The 20,935-nt window shown below is 33.6% G+C and overlaps 1 protein-coding gene across 1 annotated transcript; it reads right to left on the reverse strand.

The window, feature by feature from the left end:
* Positions 1 to 1,078: 1,078 nt before the first annotated feature.
* On the reverse strand, positions 1,079 to 4,538 carry LOC131608935 (zinc finger protein CONSTANS-LIKE 2). The gene is made up of 2 exons (XM_058880527.1): positions 3,533 to 4,538; positions 1,079 to 1,827 (listed from the first exon to the last, which is right to left on the reverse strand). Exons 1-2 carry the CDS (start codon positions 4,418 to 4,420, stop codon positions 1,462 to 1,464), a joined length of 1,254 nt encoding a protein of 417 aa, XP_058736510.1. The 5' UTR covers positions 4,421 to 4,538; the 3' UTR covers positions 1,079 to 1,461.
* Between the last annotated feature and the right edge of the window lie 16,397 nt (positions 4,539 to 20,935).

A 20,935-nucleotide genomic window follows, 5' to 3' on the forward strand; every position in this document is an offset into this window, starting at 1 on the left:
TAGGTCCATTGTATTTAGAGGAATGATTAAGGAAAGTATAATTGTTAATCTCAATATCCTATCCTATTGCTTTTGCTTTATTTTTTTGTTTATACTATAGTCAAATCATGTTATGTTTTAAGCGTCAAACATATTAGTATATCAACACTTTAATTCACGAAGTTATAAGAATTATACTATTATTCATCTGAAACGAGTTTATTTTGTCAGATTGACACATACTAAAGAGGTACTGATAGATAGTTTAATTTTATTATTTTGAAAATAATTTTTGGTTAAAATATCTCTTGAGCTTTTTGCACTTATTTAGAGTGGTTGTCGAATTTCATTTTGTGAATTAATCAATAGTTGTTTTTGCAGGACAATAGTCTCAGTTTTTTGTGGTGGTGATTTTTCGAGAGACTTGTCGATATTCTCTTCTTCAATCTTTTGTTATGGTATTTATTTTTGCCCTTCTTCTTTTAGAATTCTTCAAATTTTTTGTTCCTTTATTTAGTTGCAGTTTTTTTGGTTAATCCTTTTGATTTTATTGTCGGTTTTTAGATTATTGGGCAATTCAGAAGCTGTTTTGCTCTCCTTTATATTCGATTCTCGACTATTTAGCCCCTTCAATTCACTTAATGGTTTTTTCATCATAATTTGAAGTTTATATGTTTATTTTGATGCAACAAGAGACTATGAAGTCAGCATGTAGCTCTTTCATCAATTTTGATGACTATTCACACAAAAAAAATTGATTAGGAAACTAAGTTGATCAATATTCTTTAATTCAAGAAGCTAAACTATTATTTTGAAGATTTGAGAGACAAATTTAACCGATGTTTGCATTTTTTCAAACTCGAATGTTGATTTACTCTTCAACCCTCAAGTATGTTGAATCAACTAATTGCAATTTGTATAAAGTATCTAGGTTTGTTTGAGGATGTTAGGTAAAATATGTGAGATTGCTTGCACGTGAAGAAACTTCAATTCAACAGTTTAAAATTAGAGTTTTTTTTTGTGCATAGAAGAGATATTTAAATAACACGGTATAGTATATAATTCAAAAGCTACATGATGGTTATAAATTATAATCCTCTTTATATTGTATCAATATTTATTTATTATAGAAATTACACACCACAATACAAATGAAGAAAAATTACAATTTTTTCAAATGATACATTGACAAGAATTTAATAACTTAAGATAATATAAGGAATTTATTTACAAATAGCAGTCTCATAAAAAATACATTAAACAAGCTATTAAAACATATATATCTAATTATTGCAAGTGCAAATAATTAGATTATATGCAAAAATAAATACAGTATTAATAGGAAAAACTTATATAATAATAAAACATAAGTGCTAGAAATTTTTGTTGGTAATGTTTAACTAAACCATAGTGATTGCATGATTCTGGCGAACTCCGATAAGTCCGAACACGCACTTAGTCTTCTGGTCATTTTGTTTAACATTATACGTAAGAGGGGACTATTCCGTATCCAACATCGGTAATTAGGGTTGTGGAAAACATTTGATCAACTTCGGCTTCTACGTCGGTCCGTTTCGCGAACCGACCTTTGATACGCGGTCGAGTTTCTGCGTAGGCTTTCCTCGAGGCGTACCGGATTGTTTTTTCGAATTTACGTGTTTTCTTTTTCTCAAGGTACCTTAGGACTCTTGCTTCTCTGTCCATTGGAGAGAAATGAGAAGTCATTTGAATAGGAGGAGCTGAAAATAGGTCAATTGTTCCTTTTGGAGGTCTTGAATAAGACATTGTTGTGGCATCTTTTAGTGTTGATTCTGGGACAACACCAACATCCATTGATGAAACTGAAACCTGATTTTTCAATATGATATAATGAAGCATAGATTAGTAACCAAAATGCATGAATATTAGAGGCTTATAAAATAAAAATTTAATAAATGACATTTATCACTTTAGCTCAATGTTATGAGCTTGATTCTATAACTAAGGGATGGAGTTAAAATTCTTCTTCTTTTCTTTTCTTTTTTTTTAAGTATAAATGAGATATCTTCTGCGCACAAAAATTAATTTCTAGAATCGAAGGAAATCATAATATAAATAGTAAAACTCTCTTTCATGAGATAACATAATTTTTAATAAAAAAATATATAACATATTTCACACACAATCAAAGTTTAAAATAGCAGTTGGATCAACGTGATTTTAAACTGTGGTCCGCAACTGCAATTTACGTTCGCAATATTGCTATACTGTAGTCTTCGCAACTACATCGGACCTCGTAATTTGGAGTGTAATTTAAAATCATATATGTAATGATCATAATAGAATTTTTTTTTCAAAAAGCAAGAATGCATTATGCAATCTTTCTACATAAATTTCAAACACCTCCCAATCAAAATTCACACTGCAACATCTGCAAAGCGCGTTGCACCAATCAGAGTTGCAACTCCTAGAGTCGCAACCGTATACACAACCATAACCGCAATTTAAAACCATGGAAACACTAACAAGACAGTGTTTTGGTTTTGACAGCACTAAGAATAGAGTTTCTTGAAAATGAAATTAGCATCTAAAGAAGTCTAATTTTCTGAGAATTAGATTTCAGACGGTGGAAAGTTGAAGAATATTTCCCTAGAAGATAAACATTCCAACATATGAGAATCCAAAAGAAAAGCCATTAACACACTTTGTACTTGTTGTTCTGTACTGATAAAAGCCTAGAAAAGGAATATACTAAGAAAATTGTAAAAACAAACTTAGAACCGTTTTCTAGCAACAAAGCATGATACTTGGTCCTTAGATTCTCGCCATAAAAAAAGAAAAAAAGTGTAAAGAAAAAAAGGGAAAAAGAAAAAAAAAAAGAGTAAAGAGAGTTCAAAAGTTGTAAGAAAATCAGAAACATCATGTTTGTATGTTTGTATGAACTTGTTCAAAATGGCAAAATCATCTAGCTAGGATAGAAATTATGTTGAAAAATCAGTCCAAATATAGAATTTGAATTATAAAGGTAAAGTTGGCATTTCACATGAAAAATACAAATTGTAAATTCAATCAAAGTTCTAAATCGCAACCACAATTACAACTGCAACTACTTCGCAACTACATTAATGGTAGTCACATCGTCAATTATATATAGTCGTGATATCATGGTTCAAAGTCTAAACACGCTCATAACTGCAACTGCAATTTAAAACTATAAATTCAAAAAATAGAATTCAAATCACTCCCGAACAATTATAAACCGATCCTTAATTTCACTTTCACTTAATAAAACTAGTACTTTACCCCGTGCGCTGCACGTGTTTAGGCGGGATTTTGGTTTAAAGTTGGCGCCTAAACATGTATTCTGTTTTAATATATTAAAGATTTTCGCTTTTGGTTAATTTAAAAAAAAAAAATGTTAAATAAATAAAGGCTCAAGAAATTTGAGATTAAAAAAAGTGAATTTTTTAATGGTTTTCACCAATTTCAAACGTTTGAAAACAAATAGAAAAGAACAAGAATGATTGAGTCAAACAAAAACACATAAAAAGTTAAGAAATTGAAGAAACCTTACACTTTGACTAATTGAACCACCACCATTGTAACTGAATCCAGCTTTGGAAGATTCAAACTCCAACCCAAGTTGAAAATTCTGTACATGTTGCTGTTGAACAGGAACAACACTATCTCCAACATAGCTCTTTTGAGGAACACCATAATGATCTTGTTGATGTTGTTGTTGCTGCTGTTGACTATATTCATGATCATGATGAGAATTATTGGTGGTGAAAGTGTTTTCACCACCACCACAAGAGTTACAATCAACAAGATCCAAATACTCGTCGACTTCGCCGCTAAACAAAAACCCGTTATTCACGTCTTGATTATGATCATTGCTGTTGTTGTTGCTGCTGCTGTTGTTGTTGATGTTGTTGTTGTTGATGTTGTTGTTGAAATTGTTATTGTTGTTTTTCATAGGATTCAACAAAAGCCATGAAGCTGCTTCATTTTCATCTTCCATGTCAACACCTTCCTCCTCCTCTTCCTCCGCCTCACCGCCTCCGCGGACAAACCCTTCGTCGTCAGCGCCTAAAAGGGTCGTCGGAGGACCGTAAAGGTACCCCGAAATCGGAAGAATCGGGACGCGCTGGTGACGGCTGGCGAGAGGGTTAGCGGAGTGAATATCAGCGTCACACGAGGAGCAAAGAGAGGCGGCGTCGGCTTTACAAAGAAAAGCCGCCGGGGCACGCTCGCAGGCCTCGCAGACCCAGACGCGTTCGTGCCTCGAGGCGACACGGTTTGCTGCGTGGATGCGTGAGTCGCATCCAGCGCATAAGTACGCCGAGTCTGCGCGGCAGAATACCGCGCATGGAGCCGAGCGGCACGTGTCGCATGTCCGCGGCCACGAGACCGCGGACCGGACGGTGGCCGAGGTGGTGGTGAGGAATTTTTGCTCCAACATTTGTGGAGGGAGGGAGGGAGTGTAGGATGAAATGGTTTGTTTGTCAGTTTTGGACAGACAGTGTTAAGGATGTTAAAATAGGTGAAGTTTGTGTTTGCAGTGATTGTTCTTGCTGTTTTTGGTGATGTTGGGAGTTTTAAGAGAATCTGTGTAGGACACGTGGCGGAAAATTAGTGGTGTGGGAAAGTTGTGACATTATCTATCTTCTGGGTGGCTATGCTTTGTGGTGGGGTCATTGTAAATGTGCTTAACAATCTTTATCACTAGAAGTAAAACTACTAACATAGGTTTAATTAGAAACAAAATTTTCTGCAATCAATTTGTTCCTGCTTTGTTGGATTCAATTTGAATCTAATGGTTCAAAATAATGCATGATTAACATTTACAGTATAATTTAAAATAATGAAATTAAATCTTATTCATCAGATCTTAATCAAACGACTTATAATTCTTGGCGGCGTGACTACGTCGATTTTTTTATTGTTGTCAATCTTTATCTGATTAATTATATTTATAGGTAAAACTATGAATGAAGTAGTTGTAGTTAGATATTTTTTAGGTTTGTTTTTTTAATTAATTGATTATTTATGTTATATTTTGTTCACATCATTTGGCTAGACTATCCAGCTCGCATCTTACTGTTAAAATGTTTCTCATTTGATATGATAATACAATTGAGCATTTGAAATTAGCAGGATAGTTAAGATCGAGTGTTGGATTGTAAAGTCGTAAAATTTCATGTATTAAAGATGTTTGAGAGTGATACGGTCCAAAAAAGATCGTTTATGTCGTCAATGTGATCAAAATGGTTCTTTTTGAACTAAGATTTTTTTTAAAAAACTATTGGGTCTTTTTTGCCCCAAATTACCTTTTTTTTTTTTCGAAAAAATCTTACATATTGTGTTAGAGATTTGAGTTTTATGATCTTTTACAAATAAATCATCATATATTTAAGATCTCGTGTTTGATTAAATTGAATCTCAATGGATATTAGACACGACATTTTAAACCTTGACATAAAGGGCTATAGATCATCCAAGATAACATAGTTGTTAGTTGTTGAACTTATGTTAGGATGTTGATGACCCTTTTTCTTTGTTTTGTCTTGGGAGTTTTTGCATATGTAACATATTTAGACATTGCAATGTTATAACATTTAAACTCGAGGCCTAGTTTGTTGTTTGTTTGGAAGACAATGTCAGAAGTCATGTGTCAATGTGTGTCCATAATAATAGTAGTAATGTGATTCCTATTCAATTCCATGAAGTGTTGAATCATATATCTATATGCATTGGTCCTTTGTCTCACGTTGTTCTTACACCCCATATTAATTGAGTGAGGTTTAATTTGATGTGTAACACTACTACTTTAGAGGATCAACTCTACATATTGAAAGAAGATACTAATCCTAACACAAAAAAAATGTTAACACAAGCAGTTTCGAACCGATTTAAACCTGAAAACTTGTGATTAGCAAAATTGAATCTCCTACAATCAATAAAAAGTCGCATTCGTGCACTCACAACATTGATATTTGTTGGATCTTGATCGTAAGTTTAAAAAACAAACTTATTTTTATTTTATCATTGTAAATTATCAATCTTAAATTTAAATGGTTCAATCTTAATCGAATGATTACCGACCTTTGAATGCGTACTTTATTCATTGTGTATTACAATGAAAATAAGTGATGAAAATTCCTTACCCTTTTAAAAATTAATTGTTAAAGGGATCATTCATTAGCTTAACTTAGAGGGATGAATAGTTCTAAAAGAAATATATATGAAAAAGGTGAGACCATCTCCATGTGCAAATGCTTATTACTCTTTCCTTCCTCATTAGGTCTTTATTATGTGATAGCAATTGACTTCAAATTAGTTGTAGTTGTTTATAATTGGAGAAAATATGTGGTTGAATACACTTTAGATCCTACCTATAATGTCAAGGGGATGATACCCTACAATAAAGTATATCTATATTTTTATTAAAAAAAAATCATTATACTCCCTTTTTAAACAAATGGAACAAAATATCTATAAATTTAATTTTACTTTTTAAAATATCGATAAATTTATATAAGTTTTATTATAAAAAAAATTATAGTAAAAAATCCATATTAAGTTTATTTATATTTAAAAATATATATTTTTCTATGGATCAAAACGGATTGAAGAATACTTTTGAAAATACTCTTCTTTATATCATTATAGTAAAAAGGTTAATTGCATATTTGAAAGTGTTAGCTCAATTTATAGATTCATAAATTTAAATTTGATATTTAAAATTTAAAATTTAACCAATTCGATACGTAAAAAGGATAAAATTTTTAAAACCACTTAATCAATTTAAAATTTGAAATTTTTATTATATAAATTCTTTGTAACTTTTTTTCAAAAAAAAAAATTTAATATTATATAAATCATTTTTAAAAAAAAATGAAAAACCAGACTTTTACCTTCTTATTTTTTTCTACTTTAGTATTTTTAATTTATCCAAGCTTAAAAAATATTTGAATCCTATATTTCATTTGTTTAATGCATACAAAACTTCCATTTTTTAATCACAAGAATTGAGAAGTGAACTTTATGTACCTAATGCTCTAAAAATACATCAAATAATTCATGTATACATATTAATTGATGGTGAAATCTGATTTCAATAAACTTGTCATTGCCTAATATAAAAATAGTGCCTCCATAATTGTATTTTCAATGAGGGGCATTTTTGATACCATAGTTAGACAAAAAGTGGAATGCATTTATGGCATAGTACCATACATTGAAATTATTGGTTTTAAACATGTTGACTATGAACTAGTATTACTCAATAAGAGATGATACCAAAATAGAGTAAGCACACTATGGTTGGGGAGTTGATGGTTGGAAAATTGTTACCTTCTTTTGTTATGATTGATAAATAGTATAATATTATTGTCAAAGTTTTAAAATCAATCTTGTTACGGCTAAAACGCTCTTTCAAAATGGTATCGAAAAACTCTGATTAATTCACACCTTGACAATCGTAATTAATATTGTAAGACCTTGATCATCGAAATCGTAAAAGCTTTTATACAACAACAACACGGAATTAAAATTTTGATTACGAGTCACCATAGTCACAACATCCATATTTGCGACCGTATTCTCCATATTGTGTGAAAGTAAATAATAAGTATGGTTGTTCATGGTATGATTTAATGAGAAAACCTAACTGAACTGAACCGTTTCAATTTATTCAAAATTCAACCGAATCAAAATTATTGATTTGGTATACCGTTTAGAAATTCTAAACTGTACCAATCCATTAGAAGATAATTTTTTCCAAACCGAATCATTTTATTTTCAGTTTTGATTCAATTCGGTTTCAATTTTAGTTGGTTTATTTGTCCTATGATTCTGTTCTAGATCTGTTAATATAATATGATTCGGTTCACTGACCAAACATAACGATTCGATTAATTAAACTCCAATTCGATTTGATTCGGCATTCAATTCGGTTCGGTTCCGTTCACAATTTTTAACCGTAGTAACAAGAGATGGTGAGGGACATCAATTGTAAGAGAAAGTGTCACTGTTGCCTCAAACACAAATCACATTCAATAATATAACCAAATTACATTCAATATTGTATAACCTAATAAACTTACCAATATTGTTGTACTTAACATCTTATATTAGTAAGTACACCATGATGTGACATTAAAATGAGTAACATCTTAGTAAGTATACCGAATGTGACATCATATTAATGAACACCATCTTAGGTGCATTCAATTCAATGGGAAACATAGTCTGAAATGCAGGTTATGTAATAGCTAACAATTTCTGTTTGATAGGATCTGAGGTTTGGATGATGCCTAAATTTGCATATTATGTTTTGTTGGTTTCCAGTTACAACTTACAATTTACAATCATATCATATTGTTATACTCTTTAAGTCATTGAAGGGCTACTTAGTAACTGCTATAGGGTTTAAATATTTTTACAATGGTGAAATTTTATATTATTTCCATAAATAGTCTAAGTGTACATAACAAACAACTAAAAAGTAATTTTTTGTTTGAGTAATAAGAATTATTCAATTCAATATTATTCGTAATTTTTGTGTTTAATATTTGGTAAATCTTGTTAGATAATATATATAAGATTTTTTCTTTACCCACCTCCCTATGGGGGTGACCCCCATCGAAAACCCCATTTTACCCCGCTTCGGAAATGCATTTCCGAAATATTTTTTTTTCTAAATTTTTCCAGACATCGGAAGTGCATTTCCGAAAAAATCCCAAAAATTGGGATTTTGACTAATTCGGAGATGCATCTCCGAAACAACAAAAAAAATCCAAAAAAATCCCAAAAATTAATTTTAGGATATTAATTAATTCAATTATCATAAATTTGATATAATTTATGATTAATGAATAATAATAATTATATATTTTGATATAATTTATGAGTTATGAAGAATAATTATTATATATTTCTATTTTGATTCATATTTTAAAATTTAAAATAATTTTAATTAAAATAATTTCATTTACAAAATGAGTTATAATTTTTTATTTATATATTTATATATTTATAATAATTATTATATATTTACAAAAATAATTTTAAAAAATGAGTGTTTTAATTTATATATTTATATAATAATTATAATAATTATTATATATTTATAAAAATTATTATATATTTATATAATAATTATTATATATTAATTATAAATATATTTATACATTTATATAATAATTATAAAAATTAAAACAATGAGTGTTTTAATTTATAATATATAATATATTTATATTTATACATTATATTTAATTTTAAATAATTCAAAATTTACTTATGAAATTAAGATGTTTTTGATTTATATAAATTAATAAAATAATTTTTAACTTTAAAATAGTTTAGGAAATTTTATACCTATTAGTTGTATTGATTCACCTTGATTTTATACCTATTAATGGTATTGATTCACCTTGATTTTAATTTTTTAATAATTATTGAATTCTTTCGGAAGTGTATATCCGAAACATTCCAAGACCAATTTGGTCTTGGAATATTTCGGAAGTGTATATCCGAAACACCCCCCTCCCAAAAAAAAATCGGAAGTGTATCTCCGAAACACCCCCCTCCCAAAAAGAAATTCGGAAGTGTATATCCGAAGACACCCCCTCCCAAAAAAAAGGTGTTTTCGGAAATGCATTTCCGAAAACCCAAAAAAGGGGGTGTTTTTGGAAGTGTACTTCCGAAATCACCCTTTTTTTCAGAAAAAAATTGATTTCGGAAATGCATTTCCGAAATATGGGGGCATTCTGGGAATTTCGCAAGGGGTGGCCAAGAAGGTTAGGAGGTCTATTAAGAAATTTCCTATATATAATTGACAATTTATCTTAACAAAAACATACATCTTCCATAACAAAAACCACAACTTTAACAACAACAAAAAAAACAAGTTACCTTTTTTTTTTTTATAAATTGAAAATATCATTAAAAATAAAAGGAGAACAAGATACACAAGGGGGACCAAGTCAAGACCCCTTAAGAGCACAATCTTAGCTTAGGGGTACCAACCTTGTCTAAAAGGTAATCCTTAACTAAAGAAGAATGCACATAAGTAAACCAATAAAATCTACCAAAAGATAAACCTAAGTTCGCAAGGAGATCAACACAAAAATTGGCTTCACGAAAAATATGAGATAGCATAAACTCGATCTTGCGAGTATAATCAATACAGCATAGCCAACGATATCTAATCTTCCAAGGAACAATATTCGGGTCCGAAAAAGCTTTAACAACTAACTTGCAATCTGTCTCCATCCAAATTTTCTTGTAGTCAAACAATTTGGCATTTTCAATGGCTATAATAACCGCCCAAATCTCTGCCAATACAGCATCCCCATCACCCAAGAACTTACAAAAACTCCCTAAATGTGAATCTTGACTATTACGGAAAATACCACCACACGCAATTAACGAAGGTGAACCACGAGCAAGACTGTCAACATTAATCTTAATCCAATCAATTGGAAGAGGAGACCACACAACCTCCAAGAATTTGAGAGGCTTACTAGGCATAATAACCACATCAAAACTTTTAAGAATAGAGAAGTTGTCTATATTATTATTAGAGCAGCTTGAAGTTGTGTTCCCAACCAACCTAGCTCTTGAAATTACATTGCTAATGCAGACTTTCCAATGCATCACCTTATCCTAAAAAATCATCACGTTTCTTGCCCGCCAAACAGTATAGAACACACTGCAAATACAAGAAAGGGCCACCTCTTTTGCTTGCTGAGACCACGATTCTTTCACAAGCTTAGAACATTCCTGCAAACAGTTAAGACTTCCAGCATACTGCAGCCTAGATAACAGCCATTTCCAGATATTTTGAACAAAAGTACAATGGAAGAAAATATGATCTGTAGTTTCAGTGCATTTACGACAAAGAGCACAGATAGAAGGAAGCTGGAAACTTCTAACCATCAACTGCTCATCCGTGGGCATTTTATCATGAGAAATTCTCCAAATTAACATGGAGTGAGAAGGAGGCACACATTTAGCCCAAGAAGAGAAAGGCAGAGCTCTGGCAGTGCCTTGATCTTGAAGAAACTCGAAGGCCATCTTAATGTTTAGCTCACCATTAACAGAGTGCTTCCAGATTAATTGATCCTCCATTGCAAAATCTGGAATTTCTACATTTTCCACTAAGGGCCTCAAACCTGGATAGGAAGCCAAAACATTCGCAGGGATTTTGCATCTTTTATCTTCAATCCAATCATTAACCAACACTGCCAAAGGCTCATCTAACCAATTATCTAGCCAGAAGTTAATCCTCTTTCCATCCCCAATGATCCATTTAGAGTTATCCAAAACCAATTGATAGCTGTCTTTAATGCTTGTCCAAATAGAAGAACTTAGATGGTAAGAAATCGTTCTTTTATTCCTTAACACCCTAGCAGCAAGCAGAGAGGACCAGCAAGAATTCCTTTTAACAAGTTGCCAACAGAGATGAAGATTAGTTGCAGAATTAAACTCCTTGAGAGATCTTATACCAAGCCTTCCATTTTTCAGACTTTTACAACATTGCTTCCAAGCCACGGTAACTATCTTTTTCTGCTCTATGTTTCCACTCCAAATGAAGTTCCTCATCCAAGACATGATTTGCTTTGTGAGAGTTCCAGGCCAATTGTAGACTGGGATAGAGTGAACCACCATGCTTTGTATGACAGATTTAACTAACATTAGTCTGCCAGCCATGGAGAGCAGACTAGCCTTCCAGCTAGCTAACCTGAGCTTTATTTTATCTGTAACAAACAAAAAATAAACAAGCTTAGGTCTTCCCCCAAAGATAGGAGCACCAAGATCAACAAAAGTTGGGTTAGCCATAGTAAAACCAATTAAATCAGCAAGATATTTGAACCTCCCTATGGACATGCCCCCAACATATATTAGAGATTTACTCTTGTTGCAAAACTGCCTAGAACAAATGGCATATTCCTCTAGCAAGTTAGCAATAGCATTAAGAGATTTATGACCACTCCTACAAAATATCATTATATCATCAGCATATAAGGTATGAGAAGGGACAAAAACATTTCTAGAGGCTTTAATAAGATTCATCTGGTTAGTATCAACAAGTTTGGTAATCCCTCTGCTAAGCACCTCTTCAGCCAGGCAAAATAGCAGGGGGGACAAGGGATCTCCTTGTCTGACCCCATTATTGCATTGAAAGTAACCTGCCTGTTTGCCATTGAAGCCAATGGAAAGCTTGGCATAGTGCAACAAAGTTTTAATCATTTTGCAGAATTTAGAGCAAAAACCAAAAGTTTCAAGGGTTTTGAGTAGAAAACTCCAGCTAAGGGTGTCAAAAGCCTTAGAAATGTCAATTTTCAAGGCTACATTTCCACTAAAACCTTTATTATTAAGGATGTTTATAGCCTCCGAGGTAAGGCATATGCAATCCTTAATATTCCTAGCTAAAACAAAACCATGTTGCTCCTTAGATATCAAGGTTGGCAGAATAGAGGCAAGTCTATCTGCCATGATTTTTGAAATAATCTTGAGTTTAAAATTAGCAAGAGAAATAGGTCTATAATGATTTATAGCATTAGGCTCATTAGTTTTGGGTAAAAGAATAATAGTGTTAGCATTATAATTAGGCAAAATGCAGTCTTGCAAGAAAAATTGATTTACTGCCCCAATGACATCCTCCTGAATGATATTCCAGTACTTTTGAAAAAATAGAGCTCTAAAGCCATCAGGACCTAGGGCAGAATCTGTTTTCAGGCTCATGACTGCATTCTTAATATCCATAGCACTAGGAGTTATGGTAAGCATGGCATTAGTGTTGCCATTGACCAAACAAGGGATGACTCTTTGAATGAGACCAGAATCCTGCAGCAAAACATCTTTATTAAACAAGTTAGTAAAGTGCTCAACAAGGTGAGTTTCAATAACATTCTGGTCAGTAATAATCGTGTCATTGATATTTAGAGAATTGATTAAGCTTTTCTTCCTTTTAATCTTGGCATATGTATGGAAGAACCTGGTGTTTCTGTCTCCTTCACTATGCCATTTGATATCTGCTTTTTCTTTCCAAAATTCCTCTTCAAGAATCATAGCTTTTTCATACTCCTGCTGGGCTTTAGCCTCTTCCATCTGCAAACTGTCATTGTAACCATCACTACTGATGATCCTTTGAATGTCTTTAAGGAAAGCTTCAGCCGGCATCACTTTCTCTTTCACATCACGAAAGTTACTTTTGTTCCACTCTCTTAACTTCACTTTAAGAATTCTGAGCTTTTTATCTAAAATGTACATTGGGCAGCCATAGATCTTGGTGCTCCAGATATCTTTTATGACCTTCTCACATTCATCATGTAAGGTCCACATCTTCATAAACTTAAATTGAGATCTGTACTTAATTTGATCAAAAACACATGTAAGTAATATAGGATAGTGATCAAATTTAACCTTGGATAGAGTATGACAAACAAGAGTATGGCAAGAATCCAACATCTCTAAATTACATATGACCCTATCCAATCTTTTCTCAGTGAGATGTCTACCTTTTCTCCTATTACTCCATGTAAAGAAGTTACCAATAGTAGGCAAGTGAATTAGGTGGTTTGAATTAGACCAATTAAAAGATTCTTTCATAGGAGTGTTACTAGGATTATGCATACCTCTATACTCATCAGCACTTATAATAGAATTAAAGTCACCAATAAAAGACCACGGATATTTAGTGTTATTGATTAAACTATTTAAATTATGCCAAAGATTCCTTCTAATTATATAACATGTAGAGGCATATATGACAGAGTAGAAAAAAACCAGGTTGTTTACTTGAACACAAAAAGATACATGTTGTTCATCAATAAAGAGAATAGTAGGGTTTAGATTAGACTTACAAAAGCACTAAAGGTTAGGCAAGAGACCTTCCCTTTTATTGAAAGCAAAAGGCTTGAGATCAAACCTTGTCATCCAACCTTGAGGAAACTTACTATAATCCACCCAAGGTTCAGCCAAAAAAACAAAATCAGGAGAATTGTTTTGGATAAGCTTCTTTAGGGCCAGTCTCGAAGAGCTCTTTGCAATACCTCTAATATTCCAATAGAGGCTATTCATTGAGTAAGATTTTTAGGACCAGTCACAAGCCTGTTATTATTTGCAGAGACACTCTTTTTGTTCCTTCTTTTCTTGCTTGAAACCAGCTGGAAATTCTTATGTTGAAACAGGTCTACACCTGAATCCTCTATGTCAGCCATATTATCCCAAGATTCCTTCAAGAAATTAGTTACCTGCTCCTTATGTCTTTCATCCAGTTGAGTTTCAGGCACAAAGTTAACCATTTGTGTGGCATCAACATACTCACTTTCAGATGAACCTTCAACTTCCGCAGAGTTTTCTGAAGAAGGGACAACAATCACTGCATTACAATTCTCATTGAGAATGACACCATCGGACCCTGTATTTATTCTCTCAGTGTTAACCGGTGGATCTTGTTGATTGTGAACCTCTGTCTCTACAGCCTTATCCTCCACATGTGTGGAGTCTTTGATGGCATTAGATGTATCACCTACTGTGAATTTCTTTCCAGTTGGGATATAAACATTTGTGTCTTGTTTCTCCACAAAAGTATGAACTTTACCATTACCTTGCTCTTTCCTTTTGCAGTTGGAGATGGAATGTCTAATGTTGTTGCAACGAGCGTAGAACTCCGGTATTTTCTCATATTATATGTCCACAAAAAAGGCAAATCCTACCCTTTCAACTAAAATCATGTAGCTAAGATCCTTTGTGAGATCTAGATCAACCAAAATACGGACGAAGTGCCCAAAAGGCCTATCAAAAGCATATTTATTCGAGGTTGAATCAATACATATCGGTGTTCTGATACTGCTAGCAATCGCAAATAAGAGCGGAGGTTTGCTTCAGCGTAGAAGGAATTAAGTCTTTCGACCAAGGAAACAGCTTGAGAACTCCATTAGGAATCGATCAGGCATTTATAGACCTGACCCTTTGAACATCCTCAAGCGAGGAGAAGGCGAATTCAAGGAAACCTTTCCTTAATGAAGTCACACCCCATTTGCCTATAGACGGCCACAGATCCATCAATTTGCTTTTCAGATTTACCACCGTGAGTGGTTGAGAGCCCTTGGACCAAACTACCCTACCATGTAAATGATGTTTACAAGCCTCAACTCCCAGTGCATATTCCTCCTCCGGGATAGTAATAGCTAGCCTATCCCCTTTTAGACATGGCGTGGGAAGTTGGCTTAACGGGATGTCGCAGACATTATTTGAGACCACTGCAGCAAAAGACTTGTTAGCACCCGAGGATGAAGTCTTAGGTATTTCTTTGATTGGGTTTGATTTGTTGTTACTCACATGGGTTTCAGGGAACAACATTGTAAAATACAAGGTGAAAGAGTAGCAATATAGGAGCTGGGAAGAGATGAAGAAGAGAAGAGGGTATTTTCACCGGAGGACGGTGAAGAATAGCTGAGAAAATTCCAAAACTAGCCGTTACAGGTGACCGTTAGAGGAGACATTTTTTTCGAATCGAGCCAGAAGTTACCTCAACAAAAAGATCAACATATTTTAACAAAATAATTTAGAACAACACAAACAACAACATTTATCAACAAAAACAAAAACTTACCTTAACAAAACTGTTAGTGCGTGAGGCACTTTAAGTGATGAGAAAATAATAGAGAGAATAAGAAAAATAATGATCGATATTATTGAATTGAATTGTACAAACTGAATTACAAATTATGTCTATTTATACATAATTGACTTGTACCCTAAACAGGCTAACAAACCCTAATTGAGTTTGGGCTTGAATTACTCAACTTGGATTATATCTAATATCTCAACATACCCCATATAATCCAAGTTGTCAAACATATGCTAATCATAGTCGATTTGAACTATTCTTAATTTCTTTCTCAAATTCAAGAATCTGTCAATATTCAATCTTTTGATGAAAATGTCAGTCAACTGTGCTTCACTTGAGCAATGTCTTACTTCAAGTTCACCTTAATTTACCTTCTCCCTTAAGAAGTGAAATCGAACTTCGATGTGCTTACTTCTTCCATGCAAAATTGGATTCTTTGCAAGATTAATGGCTGGCTTGTTATCGATCTGCGGCACTAGAGGTTTCTTCACTTCGACCTCAATTTCTTCCAACACGTATTTTATCTAAATTGCTTGATATGCAGAATAGGATCCTGTTATATGTTGAGCCTCACATGATGACAATGCCATCACAGGTTGCTTTCTTGAGCACCATGAGATTAGGGCACTAAAGACTTGAAAGAAATAACCAGTTGTGTGTTTTGATCTTCTTTATCTCCACATCAATCAGCATCTAAATAACAAGTAATTGAAGCTTCTTTACTTTCACAATCTCTTCAAAATAGAATTATGTAGTTTATCGATCCTTTAAAGTATCTCAGGATTCTTCTTGTAGTCTTCATGTGTGACACCCTTGGTTCACTCATGTATATGCTCACTAATCCGACTGTAAAACCTAATATCAGGTCGATGTAACACACATACCTCAGTGATCCAACAATTTTTTTGAACAAAGTAACATCGACCTTGTCGTCCTCTCCATGCTTCTCCAACTTCAAATTTGGATCGAATGGTGTGGATGCAGGATTCGAGTCTTCCATCCTAAATTTGTTGAGTATATCTTTGACATACTTTCTTTAATTTAGCATTATACCTTGCTTCGACATTTGAAATTATATGCCTAGGAAATATGACCAGTTTCCCAGATCTGACATTTCAAATTCCCTCTTCATCGACTCTTTGAACTTTGACAAGTTCTTCAAGCTATTTCCAGTTACCAACAAGTCATCGACATATAAGCAGGATTATATCTTGTGCTACAACCTGAACATACACACCATACTCAGATTTGCATCTGATGAATCCCAATTTGACCAAGTATGAGTCGATCTTCTTGCTCCATGCCCCATGTTCCTGCTTGAGTTCATAGAGAGCTTTGTGCAACTTATACTCCTTACTCGCTTCCTTGTGAATCACAAACCCATGAGGTTGTGTGACATAGACCTCTTTGCCTAACGGTCCATTCAAGAATGTTGATTTTACATCTAAGTGAAATGTCGCCACCCATGTTTGTATGCCAAGGCTACTACTATTCGAACAATCTCCAATCTTGCTACTAGTGCAAATACTTTAGAGTAATTGTCCTTCTCTCTGAATAAATTCTCGAGCTACCAATCTCGCCTTATGTCTTTGTATCGATCCATCAGAATTAAGTTTCAACTTGAACACCCCCTTCACTTCGATAACTTTTATGTGTGCTGATAATTCGACTAACTCCCATGTGTTATTTCTTTTGATAGCTTGTAACTCTTCGACCATAGTAAACTTCCATTGTTTATTCTTTAAAGCCTCACTATAGTTGATTGATTCACCACCTGGGAGCAAATCAAAATGAACAAATTCTTTATCTGGTATGACTTCATCATCACCAGTCACTTCATAGTCTTGAAGTCTTGCTAGAAGAACTCTAGTTCTTTGAGGTCTTTGGCTTGTACCAGCCACACCCTCTCCGACTTCGACTGGAATAACTGCAATTTCTTTTGCTTCAAATCCATCAGTTTCTTCGTCGAAGCCATAGCTCATCAATAGCTTGTTAATTGCATTACCATAATTCCAATCCCAGACAGAATGTTCATTAAACACAATATCTCGACTCATCACGATCTTATCATTAATTAGATTGAATAGATTGTATGCTCCATTTATATGATATCCTACCAAAATCATAGGTTCACTCTTGTCATCAAGTTTCCATCGTCTCGCATCAGGAACATGATTGTAATAGAGCCAAACAGAGCCAAACACCTTCAGATGACTCACTGATGGTCATTTTCCACTCCACACTTCTTCAAGAACCATGTTCTTCAATTTTTCGGTAAGATACCTGTTTAGAATATAAACAACAGTGGAAACAGCTTCATCCCATAACGATTATGGCAAATTCTTCAGTTGTAGCATGCATCTCGCCATATCCAATATGGTTATGTTTCTTATTTCTGCAATTCCATTATGTTGAGGCGTATAAGGAGTAGTTGTCACAGGATCGACACCATGTTCTACACAGAACTCTTCAAACATATTGGATGTGTATTTGCCACCTTCATCTGTTCACAGAAATTTGATCTTCTTCTCACTCTGGTTTTTGACAAGTATCTTGAATCTCTTGAAAATTTTGAATACTTCATCCTTTCTCTTGATCACATAGATCCAGAGCTTTCGAATGAACTCATCAACAAATGAAACAAAATACCTGTTTTCGTCAATGGTTTTCTCTTTAAACAGTCTTCATACATCTGAATGTACAATTTCGAGTATGTAGAATGATCGCATTGGCATAGTTAAAATGAAGGAATTTCTGGATTGCTTCCTGACTAAAGAACCTTCATAAAGTTTGTCGGGCATCACAAGACTTGGTATGCCATCTACCGTATCATGAGTAATCAGTTGATTGAGTGACCTAAAATTCAAATGGCCAAACCTCAAATTTCATAATCAACTATCCTTATGGTCGACAACTATTTTCAAGCATTATACCTCTGTTGAACTGATCATAATATTAAATGTTCGACTCTTCTACAGTGGAGATTTTAAGACCAAATTATTCTAGGTGTCGAATAATTCTAAAGCTCCATCTTTCATGACAACTGAGAAACCTTTTTCAACCAGTTGTCCAAGACTTGGTAGATTTCACTTCATGTCATGTACATAAAGTACATCTTTGATCAAGGCTTTTTCTCCATTGCTCCTTTGAAAAATAATATTGCCAGTACCTTCTACTTGCAACGAGCTATTATCAGCAAGTTTGACCTTACTCTTCTTTGACTCGTCGAAATCTACTAACCACTCCTTTCGACCAGTCATGTGATTCGAGCTGCCAGAGTCGAGGAACTAGATCTTGGATTCGACGTGGTTATCTGCAACTGCAGTCCTAACCACCATATCATCATAATCGTGTGAATCTTGCGTGCAAGGTTCTCTCCTTTGTCCTTGCCATTTTTTATCCCTTTTCTTTCTTGTACCAACAATGCTTGACCAAGTGATCCCACTTTTCACAGTTATAGCACTGCATACCTTTTTTCTCTTCTTTGTATTTCTGATAGGAGTTTCCTCCTCTTTTTGAGGATTCAAAAGCCCTATCATCGACCTGATGATTATAAAGGTTCGACTAAGACTTCTTTCCATGAGTCTTGTCTTCTTTGCCTTTGAACTCGTTTCCTTTCGACACTCATAATATCATGCGCTTCCAACGAACCAACTAAATCTTCCAATTTTAGGGTTTCAAGATTGTTGGATTCTTGAATAGCTACGATAACATGATCAAAATGACAACTTTCAAGATTCTTGAATAGTTAGAGTTTCACCACAACCTTTCATGAGATAGACGAGATTTTGCACCTTCAGCACATATCCTGCAATCTTTTCATCTTCTCCCATCTGCAACCATTCATATTGTCATCACAAAGTTTACAATTTCACAACTTTGACTTTCTCACCTCCTTCATAGTACTTAACAAGAATATCACATGCCTCCTTCGTCGATTCATCATGAGAGATCTTATCGAAATTCACTGAATCTACTGTTGATTGAATGCAATACGCAGCTTTACAATCTTTTTTCTTCCCCTCCTTATGTGTAGTTTTCTGCATGTCAAGTTGCATTCCGAGCAAGCTCCTGAACACCGTTTTTGAACACTTATAGAGTTTCATGAAAACTGAACAAGGACTTCATCTGTTTGATCCATCCATTCCAATTTTTTCCAGTAAGAATTGAAAGAGAATTCGGAATCCCGTTAGTACCAATCATATTTGCAGCAATTGATTCACGTTCCTTGAAAACACGACCACTAACGTGAAGTTCTTGAAAACACGACCAAGAACACGAATCGGAAGCTCTAGATACCAATTTGTTAGTGTATGAGGCGCTTTTAGTGAGGAGAGAATAATAGAGAGAATAAGGAAAATAAGGATTGATATTGTTGAATTGAATTGTACAAACTGAATTGCAAACTATGTCTATTTATATACAATTAAACTGTACCCTAAGTAGACTAACAAACCCTGATTGGGCTTGGGCTTGGATTACTCAACTTGGATTATATCTAATATCTCAACAAAAATAACAACATATATCAACATACATAAATAATAACATTCAGAACAACACAAACAACAACAAATGATTTATACAAAAATGATAACAATTCATAATAAACACATTAACATACACAAAAAAACATAAAATATATCACAACTCGTAACATAAAAGGTGGAAAAGTCTCACATACCTTAAATGTGAAGAGTAAGTCAAAGAAATGAGTTTGATGTTTCCTTCTTGCATTTTGTGTATCACATTTCCTTGATCCATACGAGTTGGAGAAGATTTGTTCGAATTTTGTGAAGAAATGGTGTGCAAATGTTAATGGAGATTAGGATAATACATGAGAGAGATGTTAGGGTTTTGCTTTATGATAGACACAGTTGTTCTGTAATGTAACGAAAGAACTTTCGCTTATATATAGTTAACACTTTTCACCATGGTTGATAATAATGACCATGATGAAATGTCTTTTACTGAGGTACTTTTCACAACGGTTCTATTTTAGACCGTGGTGAAAATATTTTAATTTTAATTTTAATATAAGGTTATAAAAGACATGCCCTTTTTGTAACGAAAAAAATGAAAAATCGTTGGTGCTGGAATTCAAAGTCTGCCATTCCAAATACTTTTCACCACAGTTGATAGGATGACTAGGGTGTAAATGGATCAGAAATAATCAATTAAATTGACAATCCAAACCAAACAAAAAAACCTGGTCGTTTCTGGGATAATTTTAAAATTGAATCGAACCAATGAAAATTGATGTAGTTTGGTTCAATTCTTAGTTTTAGTTTCTAGGAACATCCAAACTGATGAACCAAACCAATGGCTATA

Source organism: Vicia villosa, linkage group LG6 (assembly GCF_029867415.1).
Source record: "Vicia villosa cultivar HV-30 ecotype Madison, WI linkage group LG6, Vvil1.0, whole genome shotgun sequence".
In the NCBI taxonomy this organism is placed as follows: Eukaryota; Viridiplantae; Streptophyta; class Magnoliopsida; order Fabales; family Fabaceae; genus Vicia; species Vicia villosa.

Coding starts and splice junctions, on each gene's coding strand:
- LOC131608935 (XM_058880527.1), bottom strand. CDS start 4,420: ATGTTGGAGCAAAAATTCCTCACCACCACCTCGGCCACCGTCCGGTCC. Junction 1,828..3,532: donor GTGGTTCAATTAGTCAAAGT/GTAAGGTTTCTT, acceptor TTGAAAAATCAG/GTTTCAGTTTCATCAATGGA.